The sequence below is a fragment of the Manis javanica genome, chromosome 3, assembly GCF_040802235.1.
Source record: "Manis javanica isolate MJ-LG chromosome 3, MJ_LKY, whole genome shotgun sequence".
In the NCBI taxonomy this organism is placed as follows: Eukaryota; Metazoa; Chordata; class Mammalia; order Pholidota; family Manidae; genus Manis; species Manis javanica.
In genome coordinates, this window is record NC_133158.1 from 165,201,547 (window position 1) to 165,227,505 (window position 25,959).

Genomic DNA, 25,959 nt, shown 5'->3' on the forward strand with positions numbered 1-25,959 from the left:
AGTGTCCCCTTAGCCGTGTCCTAGCCTCTCTCCAAGGCCTGGCCCCGTGCTGTGATCCCCAGCGGCTCCAAACCCTTCTGCACCTTGACTGCCCTGGTGCCTGCCCTGCTCATCTGGCCAGAGCACAGGAGGCAGGGTGATGGAGGGCTGCTCCCCCGCCAAGGCAGGCAGACGTGGCTTGAGGAGGTGCTGAGGGGCTGCTGTGAAATTCCGTGTGAGGCCCGGGAGCACAGTGCTGAGCTCATTGCTGTAGTTCCCTCTGATGGTTTCACGTAAAGGGAAGATGAAGCATCTCACCTAAAACCTTCAGATCAGTCATTTCTGGGCTGTAAGGACCTTTATGCTGTTTCCTTCTAAAGATGAACTCCCACATGTGGCCACTCATTGGGAGGATCACCCCCAGGCCAGGTGCTGGGGAGGATGGTGGCAGTGGACAGGAGTGGCCGTCGGCTGCGTAGTGGTCAGGCTGGGCCTGTGGGGTGTGTGGAGCGGGCAGGAACAGTTCTAGGCTGGGTAAATGGTGAGTGTAGAAAGATGTGAAGTCATGGTCTCTCAACAGAGACCCTCTTTCATACCTGACACACATGGTGTGTGTAGGTGGGACACGGTGTGCTTGGCCCGGAGAGCACCCTCCCTCGGGAACATTGTGGGGAGGGAAGCAGGCAGCAGGGAGGGGCAGCTGAGCCATGGTGCCGTTGCCAGGGGCCACTTCCATGAGGACACCGACACTCAGGCACCCTGGGCTGCCGCGAGGAGGCTGGGCTCTTTCCCCCACTGGCTGCTAGTGGGCATAGCCTCAGGGGAGTCAGCCATGCACCACAGTATTCACTAACCTCATCAGTCGCTAATAACGAGGCACCAACGTGCTCGTAATTTTAAATTATTTATTTTTTTCTATAGTACATTTCACTCAAATTACAGAAGTCTGATACATTGTTTTCTCAAGCACAACTTAGACTCATTTCAGATGCTTTTTCCTCTCCTTTCACTCTTACAGGATGGACAGATATTCACACTTTAATGGACACAAAACATCACTCAGCTTATTAAAAATACAGCTTCCTAGGCCCCACTACCAGAGTTTCTCAGGGTCTGGTGTGGGTCCTAGAGATGCAAAAATTGAACCCTCACCTGTCATCTATTGCAGGTGGTTCTTGAACCATCCTTACAGGAATGCTGCCTAGGACTTGTCTGTTATCCATGAGAAGCAGTTTCAGAAAATCCAGGAATAAAGTGTACAGAAATAGCTCTTCTATAAAATTTCCATATAAAAATAACGGCATCTATTTACAAAGTTTGAGATGCTACAAAATAGTACATCATTTTCAATTAGGTACTTAAATCTAATAGTCTACATTAGGCAAGTCATGTGTGGTTTGCATTTTCCCCTTATTTCTCTTGTTTAAACTGCATAAAGCATGTGGCACCACTGTTTCCTTCATGCGGAAATAACTAGAACTGTATTTTTTTGTAAATTAAACCTAATAGCATCCCCAAATGAAAAGGTGAACAAACATGATTTGGGCTCACAGCCTTTTACCTTTTTCATCTGAAGTGTGATGGTAAATAAAATCCCTTGAACTCACAGAATTGTGGTCCTCAGAGCTCAGGCTCCTGAGCAACCAGGGCAGCTGGCTAACTGGTAGTTCCATTTTCCAGGACATTGAGAGGCTGACTCTGTCATGGTACTACTGGGAAAAACAACTGCAACATGCTCAGAGAAGTCTTTAGCAGAAAGAAACTGGATCCTCAGAGACTTTTCAGTATGAAAAAAATCTTGACCCTGGTCATGAACAAGCAAAATAAATCAGCAAGCCATTTGTTAACAGGTGGCGCCTGGCATGTTCAACATGATGCAGGGTGACAAAATGGTGAGCTTGAAATGGCAGAGATGGGCTTTAAAACCCAAATGTGATCTGGGGAAGTGTGGTGCACAGAAGGGGAGTTGGTAACGACCTCCCAAGCCCCCTGCCTGTGGTCGATGTCGTGAGTCTGTCCAAGGAGGAATGGGTTTATCCCCCGGGGGTGACTGCCGAAGCCTGGGGACTTTGAGCTGAGGCCCGAAGCCCACACCACGGCCTCACGCTAGGACTCGGGAGTGGAGTGCCACTTCTGCTGTGGCCCGTTAGCACTTGGTGGGCCAGCAGACTGATGCTCATCCAAAGTCATCGGAAGGACAGTGGGGAGAGGGTGGTTTTCAAGAGCAACGTGGCCCTCATAGGAGGAAGGAATCCTGGGTTGTGACGCAGACACTGCCAGACAGGCAGAGGGCCATTAGGCACGTCAATCTCTTGGCTCCTTGTGTGTCTAAATGGATGGGGTGGAAGAGACGGTCTCTCCCGTCCTGAGGCCGTTGGCGGAGAGGGGCTGAGTACCGCCCCTACTTTTGAGCTGCACTGGCTTCTAACGTAGTTACAAGCAGGCAGGCATGAAGTTCCATCTGCTGGAATAGCAAGGGGGCAAGATAGCCCTGGATTCTGCAGGCTCTACAGCAAAGTAAGAATGACAGAAGGGCTCACCTTGCCTGAGAGCTGCACGGAACACGTAATAAATGACAGACTTTCCTGTCCCAGGACTGTGCTGAATGGGCATCTGCTCCTAGACTTGCCAGGGATTCCCAGGACAGAACTGAAGTCTTACATCCTTATTTTTTCTACAGACAGTGTAGATGTGTGAAAATTGGATGCCAGAAGTTATGTGAGCATAATTTTAGAGATATCTGGGTTACGCAAAGGGACTAATTCCTGAGGAATGTTACAAATCGTGGGAATTTAGCTTACATTTTTTTTTAAAAAGGCAGTATCTCAAGCAAGTATCAGACTTTCCCTTTGAGTGTCTGGCTTAAGTGAAAGTTAAATGAACATTGTATCGACTGTGAATTTAGATGGCAGGGAGGCACATTTCTGAGTTCACTCAAATGGCATGGTGCGGGCCCCTGGCACACACTGTGGCTCTTTGCCAAATACACATTAATGACCATCAGCACCTGGGGACCACACACTTTGGGTGTGTGGAAATGGGGAACCTATTTGGAAAAATGGTCCCTAGGTACTCTTTAGCTTCACTAAAGTCAGACCATATGCGGAACAAAAGTTTATATTTTATGTATCTAATATAGAAAGATCTTTATGTATTCAACAATTTGTAAAACTAGAAAATACCTAGAAAAGTGGTTACTTTTCTAATGTGTAGGTTCAGCTGGAAGGTAATGAAGCTAATGAGAATGTCATGGGTTGGTAATGAGAATCGTCTGGATTTATGGATACTGCTGATAGCGAAGTTGGATTTTCTCTTAAATCTTAAAAATTCCTTAACAGCTCCAAATGTATGCTTAAAACTGGAACAGTGTGGCCTTTGGGATTTAGCAGAGAGCAGAGGTTCCATGCATGTGTTGTGGGACAGAGTGGTGTCATTAGGGAGGGGCAGGGATGTCCATCTTTCAGTTCTCTGAATTCAGGACAAATGCCACATCCTCGGGGGGACCTTCCCTGGTCACCCCTAGCCAAAGTGGTATTTTCCCCCATTGTCCCACTACCCTCTCATTTCCCCTTAGTACTAACCACAATGTTTTCTCTTCTGTATTCACTCAAATGCTTAATGGAGGGTTAAATCTTTATCTTTGCTGTCCAGCCCCCACCTTATACTCACTGCTCAGGCAGGACAGTTTCAAGGTCGCCCTCAGAGTCATTGGGTAGGGACTCTGCACTGACTGAGTCACTGAATAAGACCCAGCAGGCCTCTCTCTTCCAGTGTGGTGACAAACAGCTGAGGCAGTTCCCTTCCTTTGCTGACCCTGCCCCGGCACCCACCGCTGGGTTCTGACCATCCCAAGGGGCCAGTGTTGTGTCTGTACTGGAGCAACTCTGCTGTCTCTACAGCCCAAGTAACCAAAAAAAAAGAGTTTGGCTTAGCAAACAGCTAAGTTCAAGTACTCTGTGGCTCAACCAACCTACTCCTGTGTGAAATATCTCCATTTGAATGATCTGATGGGGCTAATTTGTGTTTGAGGAGTGATCCTGGCATTATTTTTCAAATATGGCGGAGTACGGTTACAACATTCACATTGCTAATGAGGGGACTTAATCCTCCTTCATCCTGGTAACAGAAACTACATCAAATTTTCTCTCTACTAGGTCTATAAAGAATGAAATTGAAGGTAATAAGATGTGGCCCACTGTCAAGCAGTCTAGGCAGTGGGCATTGTGAGGGGTGAGGGTCACTGGGTTAGCACCTTTTCTTCTGCCTCTCCTTAAGGTCCTCCAGGATATTGTAAGGCACAGTTTATACCAACGCTTGCAGAGGCTGCTGTCATCACCTGGTCATCGTGTGGAAAGTTGAAGTGAATGAGGCAGAATCACAGTGCGGAAAGGGGAGGGCAAGGCTGGGCAGGTGCCTATGGACTTTTAAGCACTGCCATGCAGCCTGGCAATGTCACCCTTCCCACGCAAGGGTCAACTATGGCAGACCTGGTGCCACATGCCTGAGTGCTAAACGCAGCTGCTATTTACTGAGTGACATTATGCACTTGAAAGAACAGCTAAACTGAACCTCAAGGCGGGGAAAGGCCTCTTAACTCCCCAAAAAGCCATGCGTGACCAGCATCCTCTGGGAGCCATGGCCCTGTGTGCACACACACATTCAGGTAACCCCAAGTGCTACTGCTGCATAGAAGCCCAATTGTGGTAACCACAACTTCTTAACATTTATTCAAAGTGATTTCTGTGTGGAGTTGGGGCTGAGTGCTGACCTTTAGACCCAAGGGAATCTGTTTAGGGGCGATACAGAAGAATCATAGAGTTCATCTTTCATCTCAACCTGTTTTTCGCTCAGGTAAGGCTTCACACTGATGACATGCCCTGGCCACACAGGTAGGTACCTCTGCTAACATCCTCCGCCGTAACCCAAACACATTACTAAGGAACAGAGAGGCCATGTCCCATCAAACACCACACATCTCTAGCTGGGATGGTCAAGGACGGGCTACCAATAATGCTGAGAGTCTTTGGTTGCCTTTTTTTTTAACCCATATTTTATCAAAGCACCATAGCAGCAGGGAGAGGGAGAAGAGAGCAGTTTCCCAAGAACTCTAGCAAGGATTCTGCTACTTGGTAGAGGAGTGGTTATGATTAAATAGTTGTCATGAATGTAGGCCTTGAGAACACGGAGTACAATATTCTGAGGGCTACAGGGCCAGCTGTGGCCCTGGGCCTCTCCAGGTCCCTGCTGGGCCCCTATCAAGTACAGGGATGCGAAAGCTTGGGGTTTGTAGAGGAGACAGCATGTTAAAGGCCAAGATGGCAGGAAACCCAGTTTTACCTGTGTAGCTGATGATCTCAGAAATGTCCCCCAGAGGCCCGTCAGACCCTCCCACCTGCCCATCCTAAGAGGTGTGCCCCAGGACTCCGGCTGGGACAGGCTTCTCAAAATTGCCTCTCTCTCTCTCTCCCCTCTTGAACACTCTGAGTCTGCACTAGTTTAATTTCTGACAGAATGAGTTTCTTCTCAAAGGAAACTTAAAATTGGATGTTTTTGTGTATTCGTTTTTATGGCCTTAATAAAAATTTGGGGTTAGCCAAACACTTGCCCTCTCATTGTCAGCATAGTGGCAGAGCTTCAGAAAGGCAGCATTTGGCATCTACACTTCCTCGTGGGGTTTCAAGAAGCCCTGTCTTGGGCCAAGTGCACTACTGGGCCTGAAGATTTAACTTCCCATTATTACCTGCTCCTTCTCAGGCCTGCATGTGAATCAGTCGGGGTTCGGCCACAGGGGCAGGAGCCCCTCACTATGCAGGGGAGCAGGAAGTGTGGGCTCACCGGTGCAGGACTCCCAGTGGCATCTTTGGCTGTGAGGTAACATACTCTGTACTGACTACGCCATTACAAATCCAATCATTTGGAGTGGCCAACATTTTTTATGTTTCTGTGAAACACTGAGTGTTGGGTTAGTCTGAAATGCAATTTACCCAGGAATAAACCCTGTAAGATCATTTTGATTAATGAAAAGGTAAAAAAGTTGACATGTACAGGAAACACTGCTGTTCATATTCTTGACATTTGGTTCATTTTTCACAAATTGCACATTGGGTGAAATCATATAATTACTGCAGGAAACTAAGCAAGCAATTCGGTCACAGGAGTTTGTGTCTTAGTTTTGTTTCAAATGAGAAAGCTGTATGAAAATGCATAGCTGTGATTAAAACTATAGATACAATTTCCTCCTCTGTAAAACTCCCGATTAGAATGCTGGCAAAAGGCAGTGCTGGCAAAGTATTTAATGCACATGGAAAAGCTATTCTATTTTGGCTTCCAGAAGTAGCCCTAGAAAATTCTATGCACCAATGCACTGGCTAATAATGATCATTTCAGTTTTACTATAAATTATTCTAAATGTCACTTAAGTACTTAAGAATTAGCTCGCTCCTTTCTAGAAGCTGTCTAAGGCAGCTGATGCATAAGCACCTCAACTAGACTTTTGATTCGTTCAGCAGTTCAACCTGCTCCTTGGGCCACAAGGACTGCCACCTACATCCCTCACTGTACAGCTCACCCCCACTGGGAACTCTTTATGTTCGTTTCTGCCTTGTAAAAGGCAGCCAGGCAAGGAAGAAAAACATGATCTTCAAGGACTGTTGATTGTAGCCATCTCAATTCTAAGGAGGGTTGCATGGATGTGGGGGACCACATAGATCCCACCTCATGGAACAGCAACGCACTTCATTCATGCTGCCAATTCCCCGGGACTGTCCCCTCTATCACTTCAGAAAACACACTTTGTTTGCGATGTGGTCTATTGCTGTGTTGCTCAGAGTTCATTCCCACTATGGCAACTTTCACCTCAATCATCTCAGCCTTCCTGTACTTTGCTAACTGTGTTTCCCTGGTTTTCACTGAACACACAGTGCAAACAAAGTCAAAGACTGAAACAATCATTTCAAAACACAAGAGCTCACACTAAAAACACACATGAGCATCAAATATTAAAACATGGGTTTCCTCCTGTCTTTATTCTGGGGAGGAGGAATCCTCCTCGTCATCTTCCTCGTCTTCGTCGTTGAACGAACAGGGGGTCTCGCCTCGGGACTCTGAGCAGTGAGAGGCCGCACTGCTGGACTGGTGACTGTTTGGGGCGAGGAACTGCCCAGTTGCTAAGGCCACTTCAGCATCCAAGCATAAGCCCTGGTTTACGCTAGCAAACAATGAAGCACACAGCTCATTAATGGAGCATATGTTTTAAGCTTTGTAGAACAGACATGGGAAGGGAGGGGGCCCGGGCGAGCTCTGCCAAAGGCTGCTTGGGACCTATGCCAGCACACGCCGGCTCCCCGTCCAGGGAGGCCAGGGCTTCGTGGCCTGCCTTTTTAACCTTGCAAAAATACGTACCTTGATTGGGACAAGGTGGCACCAGTGGTCAGCTCTAAATTAGAAACTGATTGGGCAGAGTTCAAAAGTAGTCCCTGATTTACCCAGGAAGGTCCTGTGGAGATATCTACGGGGAAGAACAGAAAGAGAACATGTAGGCTCCAAGGGGTGTGGGCTGGGGGACAACCTGCTCTAAATCACAGCCGGACAGCCAAGTCTCCAACCCAGGTTCTTCCAGCTTGGAAAAAGGAAATTATATCAAACAAGAGCAGGAAAAATACAGGAAGGCAGAGTACCACAAAAAAAGAATTCAAATTCAACCAGTCACAGGCTCTCATTTTTTCTTAAATAAGACCTCGGGAGGGCACCTGACTGAGGCCGGCGATGGCTGTGTGGCCAGCCCCTGGCCATCTCTCCTTACCATGAAGACGCTGACTGTGGTGCTGATGGCCACACCAAGGAGTAGGCAGACAAAAGGTCAAACCAGAAATATCTCCGGTGAGAGGGACACACTCATTTTTGCCTAAATCACCCCCCACCCCCACCCCCTGCGCACCATCTTTGCAAGTGCCCCCTGGTGAACTCAGGGCTCTTACACATCAAAGATCTGTGCTCTCCCCAGTAGTCTTTGCTTTACGACACAAACTAGCCCTTCTTTTAAAAGGCCATATGCTGCCTCATTTTAAGTGAGGGTGAGACAGGGATAACTTTTTTTCTGCATAAAATCATCTGGGTGTGCAGTCTTATTTCTCTGCATGTGCCATATTTCTCCCACCACCTTGATCAATTCTTATTGTAATTTTCCTTGTTTAATAATGTCTCCTTATTTAGAATGTTAGCTCAAAGAAGGCAGGGCTGGAACATATCAGATCTAAATGTTATTCAATGAGAAGAGGGTCTTTCAACAATGAGTTTATGAAAGAGGTGGTACATATGTTAGAAATACATTCCTATAAATAAATTCTTTGATTTGCCTTATAAGGCAAAATGGATATTCAAAAATGTAATTTGGCAAAATGAGCTTTTATTACATTTAACCAAAATAGTTTTGTAATGATTGATTGTACAAAAAATGAAACTATGTGTACTCTGCTGTCCTGGCACTGGTCTGACCAAGTGAGAGGCTTTCCATGTATGAAAAAAGTAAACTAAATGACCACATTAATTTTAGAATGGCCTTGTGAACCTTTTTCTTCACAGGCTGACTGTGGCAGCTGTGGTAAAAAGAACTTCAATTCTAAGAGGAATAGGAGACTTTCAATACATTAAATATGAACAAGTCTGTACAAGATGAACTTAAAGCCAGAATCCTGCAATGCATATTAACCAGTCTATGCGGAAACTTTGTCAGACCATAGCTATTTACTTGTTTGTGAACGTAACACATTAAATTTTCTTTTTACAATGGTTTTGAAAAGACTACATTTCTTTCACATTATCATAGGATCCACACAATGGTTCTCACAATCTTATTCAAGAGCCATTCTGTCCCTCAGCACAATAAAGGCACACGTTTCTTCTTTTGAATGAACTAGAAAGTCTGTATCCTAGGGTCTGCAAACGAGGTCACAAAGAGATCAAAACCACAGAGCCTGCCTAATCACCCTGCACCTCTTCACAGAGAATAAGCTAAAATAAAGTCCTGGTGATTTATTGAGTAAGCCTTTTATTCGGACCCTGCTAGGCTGCCAGTACGACTAGGCTGCTAATAAAACAGCAGGCCCTGCTCTGGGAGAGATGGGGAGAACAGGGAGGCTGGGGGGCTGAAGATAAAGGACTGGCTGAGGGCAAGTAGAGGGGGTCACATCTGCAGGAGGTAGGTGGTACCAAATAAGAACTAAATCCAACAGAAACAAAACCCCAGTCACCAGACCCCTCTGTTGGGACCACAGGGCCCAAGTCATAAAACAAAACAAAAACTGCCTCTTTGCTTCTATTTGATTTTACATACCTTAGAACTAATATTAAAATCCCTTTAAAAAGTGATGTGAAATTCTAGGTGGCAATACTTACAATTGAAAGAAACTGGCAAAAGTATTGTTTATACAGCCAAATTATGTGTGCAGAATATACCAACCATAGTCTGAGGAATTAGGACAATCATAAAGATTTCCGAGTTGGAGGAAAAAAATACGAATTACAGAACATGCAAAACAGTGTCTTTGTTTTCAAGTATACTCAACATACTCTTCTAACTCCTAAGACAAATAACTCACTTTAAAAATGGGCAAGGAATCTGAATAGACATTTCTTCAAGCACAATATACAAATGGCCAGTAAGCACATGAAAAGATGCTTGACATCGTCAGTCATTAGGGAAATGCAAACCAAGGCCACCTGTCATCCACTAGGGTAACTATGATAAAGAGATGGACGATAACAAGTGCTGAGGAGGTGGAGGAACTGGAGCCCTCATACACTGCTGACGGGATTGTACAATGGAAAGCCCATTTTGGAAAACAGTTTGGTAGTTCCTCAAAATGTAAACATACAGTTACCATATGACCCAGCAATTCTACTCCTAGACGTATGTCCAACAGGATCAAACACTTACGATCATACAAAAACATGTACAAGAAGGTTTACTGCAGCCTCTTTCATAATAGCCAAAAGTGGAAACAACCCAAATGTCTACCAACTAATGAACACATATACAAAATGTGGTATATCCATTCAATCACATCAGGAAGGGATGGAGCATTAATACATGCTATGGCATGGATGGACCTTGAGAACATTATGCTCAGAAGGCAGTCACAAAGGCCATATATTGTATGAGTCCACTAACATGCAATGTCCAGAACAGACAAACTCATAGTGACAGAAAGCAGATCGGTGGTTCCCAGCAGCTGGGAGGAATGGGGGGGACAGAGCATGACTGCTAATGCATAGAGGGTTTCTTTTGGGGGTGAGAAAAATGCTTTAGAATTAGTGGTGATAACTGCAAAACCTATGTAAACATAGTAAAAAACCATCGAATTGTACACTTTAAATGGTGTACTTTCTGGTATGTGAATTACATCTCAATTTAAAGAACTATGATGCCATTTCACATCCACGTGACTGGGAAAACAACATTTCCACTGTGTGGGTGAGAGTGTAACTTGGAAAAATGAAACTGAAAAACTCTGTCATTGAGTAAAGCTGGGCTGCACCTGTCTCCAACCCAGCAATCCCCTCCGGACTCTTGGGTCACGCAGGCACTGGGACATAGTCACAGGAATGGTGAAAGCATGATTTGTTAATTATCAAGAAATTAAAAGGTTTATCATCAGTAAAATGAACAAACTGTGATATAATTATATACTGGAAGTCTACATAGCAGTAAAAGTGTATGAATTCCAGCAATGTTAAATCATGTGGATGAATTTAAAGCACATTATGTTGACTGAAAAAAATCAAATCACAATCAAATCACCTAAGAATATATTCCTACAATTCCATTTATATAAAAATCAGAAGTAGGCCAAACAAAATAATAAATTGTTTCTACTTTATGTGTGTTTGTATCTAAAGAAAAGCAAGCAATGCTAAACAAGAATTCAAGAGGGCTACATTTAAAGGTAAGGAGAGAGGCACAGAAGCCAGGGTGGGCAGACGGCAGGCTTTCGTTTTCTATGAAAGGTTTACAAGTGAGGGTTTGACTTCAGGGAGCACATGTGAAAGCCTTAGTGAACATACCTGTGATATAACCTTCCAGAGCCTTTGGCACCAGCGATTTAGCAAGTTTCAGATCCTCCAGTGAGCATTTGCCTGACTCCAGACCGAAGGACATTCCCATCCGCTTCAGTACTTCTATGTCATCATGGATCTCAAAGGTGTTGTCAAAATTAAAAAGATACTCAAACCTGCATCAGGAAACAAAGCCAGTATGTGCTCTTCGGTGGTACTGGAGAGGTGTGAATATTTTAAATCTGTATGTTACATAAGAGAATGAGAGCCACAGCTGAGCTGCAGCACCAGAAGTCGTTAACCGTGTACAGCAGGAAAAGGCACTGCAGGCCCAGGGGACGTCTCCTCACGGAAACCACTCACCAAACAAAATGATTTCCACAGACATTTTGGTCTAAATCCAATACTTTTAGAAGTACAGCTTTTCACAAAAGATAGAATGTTAAGAAAGCCTTTTCCAGTTTAATATACGATGTCCCTACTCTGAGCTGGCCTATCAAGTTTGAGAAAAAAAGGAATTTTGGATGTTTACTTCGATTTCTTAAGTCAAGTGTCAGCTACAGCATACTTAATTTAAGGTAAGCAATAAATGCAAGATTTTTCACAAACTAATCCTCAGATCCTGTCTTGAGGGCCTAAGGAGTGAGATGTCTTAAGAAAAAAGTGTCACACATGATACACAGCACATTTCCAAATGTTCCTGGGACGTACCAAATCAGGATGCCCAGCTGCCCTGTACCGTGTTTCAATAGAGGCAAATATACAATGACAGCCTTTTTGACTTCCAGGCTAGACCCTGGGGCACCTTCACCCTCAGCCCCGCAGGGACAGAGCGCCCGTGAATGTTTCAGGACAGTGATGAGTTTATGCTGTCATGAAATTCTATTGAAATCATGGAAGGATAAATTCTCAATCATAATGTGGGTTGGTCACGGGACAGCAGTGCAGCACGGAGTGCACAGTTAATGATTCTGTATCATCTCCCTATGTTGACAGATGGAAACCGCACCGTGAGGGGGGGGATTTAATAATATGGGTAACTGCTGAATCACTGCATTGTATACTTGAAACCAATACAAGATTGTATACCAACTATACTTCAATTTAAAGAAAATGAATTTTTAAACAATTGTATTACTAATCAAAAATGTATTTGAGTACATATTCTTAAATTAGCATTTCATGCTGTAGAAGGTAGTGAAATCCTGCTAGTCTGTGCTACTGCTATGCAGATGTAAATCTCAATTTATATGTAAAATTAAAACATAAAGGAAAGAGCACACTAGATAAAAATCATGTGAGGATAAAATTTTTTATGCTAGATCTTAAATCAGGACAAAAATTACAATTTAAAGTAAAATAGCATGTTTAAATAAAGCATATGAATTTGAATAAAGTACAATAACAAGTTTTCAGGAAAAAAGAAAAAAAATCTGAAATGTGTGTCTGCCACAAGGATGATTCCAGGCATATGTTAAAAGCAGACGGTTTTATAAATTTAATCCTCACTGTGGGAAAGCCTCCAGGCTAATAATAAGGGGAGAAGACTGCCTGACCCAAGTAACGGAAAGGAAAGGCAGGCAGGTTGCCAGAGCCTCCTTCCCTCTCCTCAGGGGAGCGCCAGGAGAGGGGGCGCGGCCGTGACCCCCAGAGGGCAGAGGCCCTGCCGGACCCCAGCGCCAGGTCCACGGCATCCCTGATTCCCTTGGGCCCGCGGCTCCCAGGTGTTCCTGTTGCTCTTCCTCATCTTAGAAGACTAACTCAAGAAGAGAATTTAGTAATTCCCCACAAAGTAAGAGAGTTACTAGAGAGAATAACAAGAATTTGAACGGTTTGTCTTTCCTGAAAATATGTTCACCATCCCCTAGAATTCTCAATTTTATGAGAGTGTGTTAAAATAGTCCTTTTAGACATAGGTTTCTGTAAAGATTTTGCAAGTGTGTGAATAATAATACAGACATCTACCAGTTACTGACCACTGGGCTGGGTCTTTCATGAATTTGTAACGTTTGAAAACCAGCAAGTTAAATATTGTAATTCTTGTTTTTTATGCAAGAAGGAATGAGATCTCAAAGGGGTTGAGAAACTATATGGCTAGAGGGAAAACTGAAGAATGGGCCTCTGACTTCATGGCTGCATGGTCCCTACTGTTTCTAAATGTGCCTACAGTCTTAATTATCAAATACTTCTGAAATCCCTGCTGCCCACTCTTCTTTTTTCCTTTTTGTGCCTTCTTATTCAAGTGGCCCAGAATCTCTATATGCAATCACGACAGGGGCAAGTAACACTGCCAGCAGAGTCGGGAGAACAACGCATGGAGAAGCCCAAGGGCAACGCTGGGGCTCCCCGGGAGAGAGAGGCTCCGCCTCCCAGGCACAGTCCTGCCTGTGCCGTGGTGCTCATGTCATTAGGGAGCCCTCTTTTGCTTTCAAATTCATCCCCATTTGGCTGATTAACTATAGCTGATTTCTTGTAACAGCAGCTCATATTTATTAAGTGCTTGCCTGAGTCAGATCCTTTACAGGGACTACCTTCCTTAACCCCCAAGACAAGGCTAGAAGTGACAGAGGCTCTGGGATCATTTGCATTTGTTCTTCAGTAAACAGAGCTTGGGAGCAGTTAAAGGGAAGAGCCACACAATCCATACTTGGTCTGTCACACTCCGTACCCTATTCCCTTAAATACCTCATGATACTGGTGACAGCCTGAAGACTACTACTGTTTCCATGAAGGGTAAAATAAATGATAAATTCTATATTTTGAAAACTGCTACTTCTCACTTGCTATGATGAATATTACTATCAATCTTAGTTAAAATGTAAAAAAATGATGGTGGGATTGTAAATTGTAAATTGGTGCAGCCACTAAGGAAACCAGTATGGAGTTTCCCCCCAAATTAAAAACAGAACCACCATGTGATCCAGCAACTCCACTTCTGGATATGTATCTCAGAGAAATGAAATTGAAAAGCTATCTGCACTCCCATGTTCACAGCAATATTATTTTTAATAGCCAAGGCACAGAAACAACCTAGGTGTCCATCAGCAAATGAAGGATTTAAGAAAAAACGTGTATACACACACAATGGAATATTCAACCATAAAAAAAAAGGAAATTCTATTTGTGACAATATGGATGGACGCTGGGGCTTTATGCTCAATTAAATGAGTCAGGAAAGACAAATACTGCATGAGCTCACATAACATGAGGGATCTAAAAAATACAAACTCATAGATGCAGAGAACAGACTGGTGGCTGCCAGAGACGGGGGTGGGTGAAATGGGTGAAATGGGTGAAGGTGGTCAAAAGGTGCAAACTTCTAGTTATAAATAAGAAAAAAAAAGAAAGCAGAGAGCGCACCTAGTACAGAAGCACACTCAACTATGGTAAGACAAAACAAATGTGTCAATGCCACATACTGATCTAAAATATTCCCACATCAAACTACGACAGCGAATCACCAGCGAACCCACCTTATCCCCAGCCCTCACTGCTGGTCTCCATGCTCAGAGTTCCCATGTAAGTGCACACACACACACATATGGCGGCCTGGGTTTGGGCACCAGTCTGCACAGCGCCAGGCTCAGGCCGGGGCGAAGACAGGGCGTGCGCCGGAAGGTGGCAGTGCCCTGCACTGGATAAGCTGTTCCCCTGACACGGGCAGTGGCGGGAGGCCCAGCTGCCGCAGCTCGCCGTCATTATTGTCACAGGGCAGCAATATGCTGACAGCAAGCCCACCCTCTTCCCCGGCTCTCACTCACTTGTCACTGGAGATGCTGCAGTCTATGACGGTTTTCCTGCTTGTATTGATGATTATAAATGGCAGCTGAATGGTGGAATTCAGAGCCGGAGGGCCCTGGTTCTGCTGTTCATTTTGCCGATTTCTCTGGACCAGGTTTTTGAAAGCTATTTGCTGTAATGATCAATAAAAAGATTATGGTCATTTAGTGTGGATAAATCAGCTGAAATTAAATGAATTAAATACATCTCAAATATAGTTTCAAATGACTGAGGTTAAAGCGGCCTTCCACCTATGAGTTAAACATTTAAGAAAAAAGATTAGAATGACCCAACTCTATAAATAAATATATTTCAGAAAAAAATACACATTTAAAGGGTGTCTAACAGCCTAATGTTAATAATGGGGCCCCTGGTTTCTGTCATCTGCAAACAGGATCTTACAAATCTGGGGGAGAGTCCAGGGCACCTGCAATTTTCCTGAGAGTGACAAAGTGCAAGTGACAAGTGAGCTTGTATTTCCTATTTATCCAAAACTCTTTTGAGAGTTTAGGGTTAAATACACCTTTTAGACTGTCTAGCCCAGAGATATGCAATCTTTATATATATATATCCCAGGGTTATGCCACAAACCCTTTCCTGAAATGAAGTCTTCTGGAACACCCACCCTACTGACAGCAGCTGGGAGCGCCACTGGGGGCGGCGGCGGCACCCCACCCACTGCCTCTGCCTCATTCACCCGCCAGCTTCCCAGCGTCCTCAAGGCACAGCTGGGATCTGGCCAAGTCCTCCCCACACCCTACACTGATAAGGAAACAGACTCAGCACTGATTAAAAGCTGTATCACAGCCTGACTCTTTATACTGAATCATGCTACTTTTAGTTATAACCATTACTGAAACAAAGTACTGTCAAAGTACTATCTGCCTTTTAATGAGGCACATGCATCATAGAATTACACCTCTAGAAAGACCTTATGCATTATGCAGTTCAAGTTTTTTATTTGCTCATGAAACAAATACTAGTTCTAAAAGCTCCTAAAGTCAGAACCATTCTCATTCTCCTTCACCAGTTCATTCAATGTTCATATCCAGTATTGATGAACTTATTTTCTGTTTCAGCAACCTTATCCCAGGATTGCATGTATTGGATTCTGGGCCTTGAATACGTTTATGATTATCTTAAAATGGCTATGTAGTGTCTCTCTAGAAAACAAACATTTACTCTTAAAATGTACAAAACAGAAGGGACATGAATTTATCCCAGTCCTCACAGTGTGTCCCAACATCACTATCAGTATCAATCACTATCAAAAACCTATTGCTGTGAAGGGGTATATGGGGGGGACTTGGTGAAGGGGGAAGCCTAGTAAACATAATGTTCTTCATGTAATTGTAGATTAATGATACCAAAATAAAAATAAATAAATAAATAAATAAAGTTATACATAATTTGTATTTCTTATACTATACATTTTCTCTGAGCAAATATATCATTAACAATTTCCAGTAGACAAAATAAATGTGGAGGTGGAATCATGAAAACTGATGTTTATATTTTATCATCTAATCATCTTCCTGTTAATCTGTTACCCACATCTGGTATTAAAAATTTATATGGCTTTCAATGTAACAGAACCATCCATAGCAGTACTGATTGTCAGACCTTCAGTTAAGTGGTTTTTATAAATAGTCTTGAACATTATGATTATGAGGTCTTTTAAAATATATACAAATGCAAATTAAAAATTAAAGGAGTTGCTATGAACAAGAGCTTCAATCATCCATAAGTTTGTGACCTCATAGTTCCTTGAATACTTAGACACATGTTGGAATGTTTTAAGGAGAATGAGAACTGAATATGATATGAATCTATTTTTCTAGTTTCTTCACCTTTAGACACTATTGGCCATTTTATTCTTCCTTTATTCCTTAAAACATTTCTGTTGAAATATAAATGATTATAAACATGATGATGTTGGTTTCAGATGAACAACAAAATGATCCATCAGTTGTTTATGGTACCAAAGCCTCACCATGATAAGTGTAGTTATTATGTCATCATAAATATATTGAAATATTATTAGCTCTATTGCCTTTGCTGTACTTCCATCCCTGTGACTAAATTATTTAATAAATTGAAGTTTGTAACTCTAAAAAAAACAAAAACAAAAACAAAAACAAAAACCTATTGCTAATGGGGTGTGTGGTGGGGACTTGATGATGGGGGGTGTCTAGTGACCATAATGTTGCACATGTAATTGTAGATTCATGATACCAAAAAACAACCAAAAACAAAACCTATTGCTAACAGTACTATTATCAGACATTACCTAAGTCATACTTATTTGTTATTTTCTGCTGCCAAAGAACTAAGGCCGTTTTATATTCATTGGTTAATTCACTTAATATTGGGGAAAAAATATGCTGAAACTATAAAACTGAGAAAAAGAATTTAGTGTTTGACTATTTCTGCCTAACTTTTCTTCTACCAGAAAAAGCATCTTGAGAGATGCTCCCGTACTTGGCCTAGCTTTGTGGCCGTACTGTCATGGGAGGGTGTCTTGCCAATGGGTGTCAGCCCAGGGCAAGTTCACTCTTGATTCAGTTAGACTGAAAAATGACAATGGAAAGTTCTTGGGGTGAAGGGTTTATTCCCAGTTTTATTCTCCCCATGGCAGGTCAAGTGCTATAATCCCGTCCACCTCAGGGCAAGCCTGCCCGCAGCAAGCCGGGTCTCTGCCTCTGGGCCTCTCCATCCCTGCAGCCGTTTCAGTCTCTCCTCCAGCCTCTGCTCTCCTGCAACTCTGCAGCCCAGAGCACTGAACAGGGCTCTTTTATAGCAAGAGAAAATAAAAACATATTGCCCACAGTGTGCAGTGAGCAAGCCGATGGGGCCAGGTGAGAATCCTGCCCATGGGCACTTCCATTTTCCCTACAGAGGGCCTGTAAGTTTATATAACTCTGTTCAATATTGTGTACATTTAATAGCATCAAAGATTTTTCAGGTGAAGAGAACAGTAATAAATATGCTATTTGGATAGTAAAAATAATAATCACCTCCCATTTGTTTTGAACAGATTTCCTTATTTACTGCTCTTTGATTTCCTTTAGCCCTTTGTTCTTTTTCAGGCTCACTAACACCAATTCCGAGGTTTAACAGCTTCAGGTGTGTTCAGACACTCATTTTTTTTGCAATACATTAGCAGTTCTGGAAAAGGTTTAAGGGCTGAAAGGGACAATTACGTAGATAAAAGTAGGGTATCTGGGTGATTGGTAGGTACAGTCTACTCCCAGCAGTCCTCTCCTGCATTAACCACAGTAAAGATAAAAGAGGGGCATGTAAGTAAAACCACCCTGTGCCATGTGATGTCAGTGAGGTGTGACATTAACTTCTTAAAAATTTAAGCTAGCTTAGCCATTTTTCTTTTTTCACTAGTGTTCAGAGACAACTTGGTTAATTTACTTCCTATAACAACTTCATAAACGATATGTGATGAAAGAAAAACAAAATACTAGGAGGAAATAAGCTCTACGTCTCAAGAGACCAGAAGCAGTTATTTTCAGTTACACTTGAGGTTTTATTTTAATGTTTAGAGAGACCTGTTTGTATACATGTTGGCAGCTAGTCTGCCCCTGGGTTGAATTCTTCCATAAATATTTGATTTGTTTGCCCCTGGGTTGAAATCTTCTATAAATATTTGGTTTGAGAGACAGTAGAGGAAAAGAAACTTAGGACTTAAAAAAATACAACGTTCATTGTACAAAAAGATAAACAGGGGGGAATAAAAGATTCAACTTCATTCTTGTGCTGGCCATCTAGAGATGTGAAAGTCCCACAATATGAGGATGATCTCACCAGGCACCATTCTTTCTGATAAACAAATGGGTAAGTATAGGAATACTGATTTAACGGTTTTTAAAAATAATATATGCCAAAAATTAAGCTCCAAAATGTTCATGAAGGTTTTGAGGAGCTCTGAGTAAAGCCAAGCACAGAGTCTAGGGACTGTGAGTCGGCAGGGAAATACTGCAGGTATCTGGACAGGAAGAGGAACAGCAGAGAGGCAGCTAGGGAAGGTGACAGCGCAGGAGTCAAGAGGCCAGTACCAGGCAGACCAGGTCTGTCAGAAGGCAGAATTCTACAGGAAGGAGAACAAGAGTAAACTGTCAGCTTGAAGTTTTTTTTTTAAGCCATAGGACACCCTCTTCCAACAAAACCTTATTTGGAAATCCAGTATGAAAAATACATAAAATGCCTGTGTGCGGGCAGGAGCTTTTCAGGTAGGTCCCACAGAATTCAGGGCGACAAGCAGACACAGAACTCAGTAAGGAAGAAAGAAATGGCCTAATCAGGACAGACCACCCTCTCTGGGCCTTCCTATGCGCAGAGAGGCTCTGCTCTACTCCTCCGTCCTCGCTGGCTTTCACCCCCACTTCCTTTTCATCTCTGGAGGGCTAAACGGTCTTCCCTTGCCTCTGATTTATACGTGAATGTGAAAGAAAACCAAAAACCAAATGCAAGCATCTAGAAAGTGAAAAAAAAATCTGGAATATTTAAGAATACAACATATTATGTCCATTAGACAAAGTTGAGTATTTTAGAAAAAAACATGTCCCAATATTTGATAACTTATTGCTATGTATATTTCTGAAAAGTGGACTACACCAAAAATGATACAGGACCTACAGTTGTTCAAATCCAAGTAGATTTTATGACTGGTTGAAAGCTTCTTATACAAAGACAATTTGGTTATAAAAACAAAAAGCATAAAGACCCTCTGGCTCATTTTATGGTTGTTTTGATTGGATTGGAAATGGCCCCACTGTACTAGTCAAAGTGAATTTTTACACCAACTGCAATTCCAAAGATAGAAAAAAAGTCCACGTAGGCTCTGATTTTTACCTCATATGATTTAATACAAGGGCTATAAAACTTGATTTTCTTAGACAGAAATGCATTTTAAGTTTTGGTATTTCTGCAAAGCTTACTGAATCATTTCATGTTATTCTGTCCTTTACAGATGTAAATTTTACAGTTGGATTTGAGTATTTAACTCACAACACCTACTTTTTTGTCTTGATATTCCAAATTTGGACAAAAATAAATAGACACCAAAAGACCCTGAAAGTTTCTGTTCAGAGAGCAAGGGTAAGTGTCAGAAGTAAACTGTTGCATAATGTAAGCCACACTCCAGGGCAGCCAAGCTGTGGTTGGGCCTGGTGATGGAGAGAGAGGGAACCATCTCAAAGTGGCTCCCATGGATGGCAGTGAGCCTGCATGCGGGGAGCCTGCCTGCATGAGGCTCCCAGACACTACCCAAAGGCGCCCCGAGTAGAAAACACTGACTCTAAAGGCAAGGAAGCAGAGCAGGACACAGGTAGGTAATGAAAAGTATCTCAGCATCCTTACCTGCAGAAGAAGTTCTTGCAGCTGAGCCCGCTTCTGCTTTATCCGTTCTATCCGCCTCTGCTTCTCTATCTTTAAAACATAGGTTACAAAAATAACACAAACATGAATAACATAGTGCCCACTTTTCAGGTTCCAATTTGAGACAGCAATTATTTTCCTTACAGAAACAATCCATTTTAACTACCAACATCAATAAAGGCAAATCACATCTTTTGTGGGGCGAAGAGGGGGTGTTAGGGTAGGGTAAGCAAGCCAGAAAGTGAGCAGAACTGTGGCGACTATTATTGATAATGAAGTCTATCCACTTAATGAATACTTGCTGTGGGTAAACTGCAATTATTTTCAGAATCCCTTGCCTGGCCTAGGTCCATTTACATGTCAACAGCTGTTTCTTCTGCAACGTCCCTGACAAGTGGTGGAGAGAGGACCGCTGCTCTCTCCTCAGCTCCACTCCTGGTACTAACTGGTCTGCCACCTGTTGGTCATCGGGTCGCGCCTGCGGAGCTCCTCCGGGGAGGGGCAGGCGGGGAGGTGGGCGGGTGCTAACACTTGGTGAATACTTACTCTATGTGCTGGCACTCAACTAAGCACTTAACACACATTATCTTAATTCATCTTCAGGAAACCCTATGAGGTAAGGACTGTTGTTCTCCATTCTGCATGTAAGGAAATGGAGGCATAGAGCGTTAAGTAACTACCCAAGGTACACAGCTAGTGAAGGGCAGAAGCCAGGATTTGAACCTAAGCCATCTGGTTCCAGAGGCACTATCAGTAATTACTGTTGCTGTATCACAACCCTCCCCCAACCCCTGCCCCCAAGAATGAGGTAAGACCTCAGTTTGACTGATGCAGAAATGGGTGCAGCTTCTAATACAGACAGCCTACATATTTGATATACAACTCCTACTTGTAATAAGGAACATGCTAATGGCACAAATTTCCCAAAATGACTAATATTTTTCTCACACAACCACCTAGAAAACAGGTATTAGGGTCTGAATTTGGTTGCTTCCTTGTTGTCTCTTTAGGCCAAAGTAAATGCCATCAAATACAACATTTTTCCTGTCTATTCCAAGAGTATTTCTATTTGTCCCCATCTACTGTCCTCTACACCAAGTTTCTTCATCCTTTCCTCTATCCACCACCACACTTCAATCCTAAATTACTTAAGATTCACAGTAAAATCTATGTGGCCTTTTACATTTGAGTTTCCACCTGCATCTCAGCCGTGCCAGGCCAGGCCCTACCTGCCCCCCATGCCCCACCATCCACCCAGGCCCATGTGTCCTGACTCCACCTCGCAGACACTTCTCCGGCCTCACTGCCACTGCCTTAACGCAGACCGTCTCCAGCCCACGCCCTCAATGTCCCCCTCATCTTCCCGTGAGTCCAACTGCTGGAGCACTAGCAGAGCAGCCCTTCAGAACACACACCCTGTCGGCCATCCTCTTCATGATTCCTCAACAGCTTCCCGCTGTGGATAAGACGGGGTCCCAACTGCCCAGCACAGAGATCGACTGGGCTCTCCCAGCCTGCGCTCTGGCCATACCCAGCTGGGGGCAGCCTGCCTCACGCCGCCTCGGCCCATGCAGCGCCTCTGCCTGGAAGAACCTCCTGGCCCCAGACCACTTGGCAGACTCCTACTCCCACTTCATGACGGAGCTCAGGGATTTTTTTTTTCTTGGTAAAGCCCTCCCTTATCTTCCTTTCCAGAAACTCTGTATATGCTTCTTTCATAGGAATAATTACACTCTTGGTAACTCCCTCTACATTTCCCTTCTCAACTACAGTAAAAGCTTCTTAGGGACAGAGATTTTGTCTTATATACAATCTTGGGTTAAGCGTAAGTTAGATGCTCATAGATTTTTGCTTCTTGAGTCTTTGTGTCCAGCTTAGTATTACTGAATGATCCTCAAATTCCACTCTATCAGAAGGAGAAAGAAAGGACATTCCCACTGCAGCATATGAATAAATTATTCTATAACTTCTAATGAAGGTCTGATTTCTTCTTCCATTCACAAGAATAATAATACCAAATAATTTTTTTAATTTGGAGGGTGGGGAAGGGATTGATAAAAACATGAAATCAACCATATTTATCTCTATAATCTATATTTAATCTCAGTTTACTGCCATGACAGTAAAACAATGTCAAACCAATTTAGAAGTAGTATGTCAGGGCACATGCTTGAGGAAAGATTTTCTATGATTAAAGTTAACAGGAAAAAAAATGTTTTTGCACATTATCATCCCAAAATTCATGTAAGCTGAACATTTATCCATTCTGATAAAGACAGAAATGAAATACTATTTATTCTGTTGCCACTGATTCTAGAGTCAAATGTACAGTTTAAACATAAGAAACGGCCAGCTTGATCCATATTTTTTATCCATACAGCATTTCATCAAATCAGATATCATTTCTATTACATGAGTCATCAAAAAAATTTCTTAGTAGAGTGATCAGAAGTACACTAGAAAAATAAAAAGATCTTCTCTAAGGAACAGTAAAAGTCAAGTCATTTAATTTCAATGTCCCTCAGTTTCATTAGGACATCAAGCCAACTATGCCTCTCTAAAGCTCTTTCTAGTTCTAAAATTCTATATAGAAGTCAGTTAAAAAAAAGTGACAAGAATACATGAACAATTGGGAATATTTTAATAGTATGTGACTATATTTCTAAATTAAAATGCCTCTGATGTAAAATAAAAGCAAACCACTATCTATAAACAAGTTTTCCTCACATACCTCCAGGTTTTGACATTCCTGAGCAGAGTTGGTAGGCAGGCCAATCCACTTGATTTCTTTTTTTTCCTTTGAAATTATGTTCATTGCCATTAGCACATTTAAAGCATCATAAACTCTTCGCCTAATGTTCTTCTGGTCATAAGCCTGCTGAAAGATATTTTTATTGGGTGATAAATTTTAAGGGTTAAGATTAGTCACAGGATATTAAAATATTTAATAATATTAATGTAAGATACTCAAAGAGCTGAGAGAATTCTGTACCCAGTGAAAATATTCTTCAAAAGTAGAGATGAAATGAAGATACTATCAAACAATCTCAAATGCAAAATAATCTAAAAAATAAAGATTATGTTACTAACATCTTAATTAAAAAATACTGAAGAGCCTTGTTTAGGTAAAAGATACTACAAGATGGGAGCCTGCAGATAAAGGATGGAATGAAGACCAACTCAAAAATGTGCAGGTAAATCTCAGTTAATACTCACTGTATAAAAACAATGTTTTATGGAGTAGTATAAAGTACACAGAGAACTAATACACATAACAGCAGTATTATCTGTATCAGAAAGGGGTAATCAGAGTTAAAGTGGACAAAGGCTTTACATTGTCTGGGAGCATATCAGACTCTGAGAAGTCCAGGTTGCATGTTATAAGCTCCAGGTAAACAGTGCTTTCTCAAAACGTGGTACATGGACTGGTGCCGATCTGCAAACTGTTAAACGTCTACAGTGGAGATAGGGAGCTTGCACCAAAATGTAATCACAAAGAGTACTAAGGATACTGTTTAGTTTCAGCTGACCTTTTTTTTTTGGGGCAGCAAGACTTTCTGAATGAAGAAAACTGTGGTAACTTATATTGTGATAAAAGCCCCCTTATCTTTGTAGATGGGCAGTTCCTGAGAACAAAATCTAACAATCAAATGCCATGATACCATGATAATAAAGGATGGGGAAAGAACAATGAATCCATTTAAATACAGAACTAAACTTTAATAAATGGGAGATTTAAGTTATAGAACTAAATGTAAATACTAGAAATCCTGACACTGTGGAAATAATGATAATGTAACAAGTATCAGGAGGAGGCAACAAAGTAAGTCTGCAGACTTCCTTGTCTTTGATACTGAAAGGGGTGCGAGTCCAAAGCAGATGAACTAAGAAACAAAAGGTTTCAGCACTATATATTTATTTAAATGCACAGGAACAACTATAATGTCATTATTCTCTTAACAACCACACTAATATATTCAATCTGGATCCTGTGGTAAAGAGGAAAGATGGGAGATGGGAGTAAATATAAGCATATTAATTTCTTTTCCCCTCACATTCAACAGATACTTGTCTACAGATGGTAACTCAAGAAACAAAATATTGAAGTTCCTTAAAGTTATAAAGACAACCAGTAACTACAGACTACAAACCTTCCAACTTTTCAGAAAAATAACACAGTAGTGAGTGAATAAGCCAAAAAGAAAACCAACCTTTGCTTATAACCAGGGGTGGTGATGGAGGTGGTCAGTAAAAATGGATGTTAGATGTTGAAAAGTGCTAAGAAGAAATGCCTCATTATATTGAAATTTGACTGAAAATCGATGGAGGGGAGAGAGAAACCATATGGATTCCTACCAAAGAATATCTGTGGCAAAGGAAATAGCAAGTGCAAAGCATAAGTAAGGAGCCTCTCAGGCGTATCCGTGGTGTGTGTGGTGGATGGAGTGTGGTCATGGAGGGAGTGCACAGTAGGACGGGAGATCAGAGGTAATGGGGTGCCAGCCCACACAGGCTCTTGTGTATCATTTCAAAAACTAGCTTTCACTCAGAATGAGAATGCTTTATACTTTCTTTTCAAGTGCCCAGACATTAAAAGAAAAAATTACTAGATAATGGCTCACAAGGAAGATCTCAAAAGAAATTTAAAAAATACATGTAGTTTGACTCACAATCTCTGATCACAGGTAATAAAAAAATTCATTAAAAAAGACAATAATCCCTATCATGTGAAACTCTTAAGAATTCTTTCTAATGCAGTTCTTAGGTCAAAGAGATCACTAAAACCAAAGTTCCAGAATATCTGAAGAGTAACATCAGAATCAATGGGATACAGCTAAAGCAATGCACACAAGGAAAAATCACAGCCATAAAGACTTTCATTACTGAACAAAAACAATAAAAGTAAAAAGTATACATTGTAGTCTGTAGCATAGAAAAATAGCAAAAGTAATTTCAGGAAGGAGACGAGAATGTTAAATAAAGACAAAAACAGAAATTAATTACAAAGCAGGTCAATACAAAGAAATCCAAGACACTTCTTTAGAAAAAACTGCTGTGGGGAAAATTGAAGTTCCTATGGCCAGGATCCTCACCTGACCCTAAACTACTTAATGATGTAATTGGCCTGCCGCTAGGCTACAGCTTCCACAACCACAGGCAATAAGCAATTATTGACTAAGTCTCCATATAAAAAGCTCGGCTCAGTGCTGTGGGCTGAGGCAGAAATGAAAAAAGATTACAGACCTGCATACTGTTGGATGCATTAGTAATTCTTGTGCTTGACCTATCTCTGGGAGAATAAAGCCAGGTAATACACCCTTTTACCCCAAGAATGTTCCATTATCATTTCTTGGTCTCACTGAATCCATAGGAAACTTGCCCAGGGATGAAACCCACTTTCAAGACAATTAGCTATAATTTTGAGATCATGAGTGAAATAAAGGATTTCTAAGAAAACATATAATAATAGCAAAATGACTCCGAGACGGAAATTCTAAGCAGACTAATTACCAAAGAAGAAATGGAGAAAGCTATTAAGTTTAAGTCTCTCCTAGACCTAGACAGTTATCACAGGTGATTTCTCTAAAGCTTCAGGAACAGAAACAGACTTCTAATGCTATTAAATCTGTAATGGAGTAAAGAGAATGAGAAAAAGAAAAGCCTTTAAATTCATTTTATAAAGCCAGCATAACATTATGAATCAAAACTGCAGATATGGTAAAGAAAAAAAAATCCAAAACCAAAACAGAAACACCCACC

General features: G+C 42.0%; 1 protein-coding gene across 19 annotated transcripts in view; it reads right to left on the reverse strand.

Moving 5' to 3' along the window:
* Positions 1–870: 870 nt before the first annotated feature.
* TFDP2 (transcription factor Dp-2) overlaps positions 871–25,959 on the reverse strand; it is a 150,123-nt gene continuing 125,034 nt past the window's right edge. For 15 of the 19 annotated variants that reach the window (XM_073232319.1, XM_073232315.1, XM_073232308.1 and 12 more), the window contains 6 exons: positions 22,931–23,077; positions 20,182–20,250; positions 14,793–14,944; positions 11,041–11,207; positions 7,381–7,486; positions 871–7,186 (listed from right to left, as the gene is read on the reverse strand). In XM_073232319.1, the coding sequence (XP_073088420.1) occupies positions 7,003–7,186; positions 7,381–7,486; positions 11,041–11,207; positions 14,793–14,944; positions 20,182–20,250; positions 22,931–23,077 (825 nt within the window). In that variant the 3' untranslated portion in view covers positions 871–7,002. The remainder of the gene's footprint in view (positions 7,187–7,380; positions 7,487–11,040; positions 11,208–14,792; positions 14,945–20,181; positions 20,251–22,930; positions 23,078–25,959) is intronic. The other 4 variants (XM_073232316.1, XM_073232310.1, XM_073232314.1 and 1 more) reach the window with 1 other exon arrangement.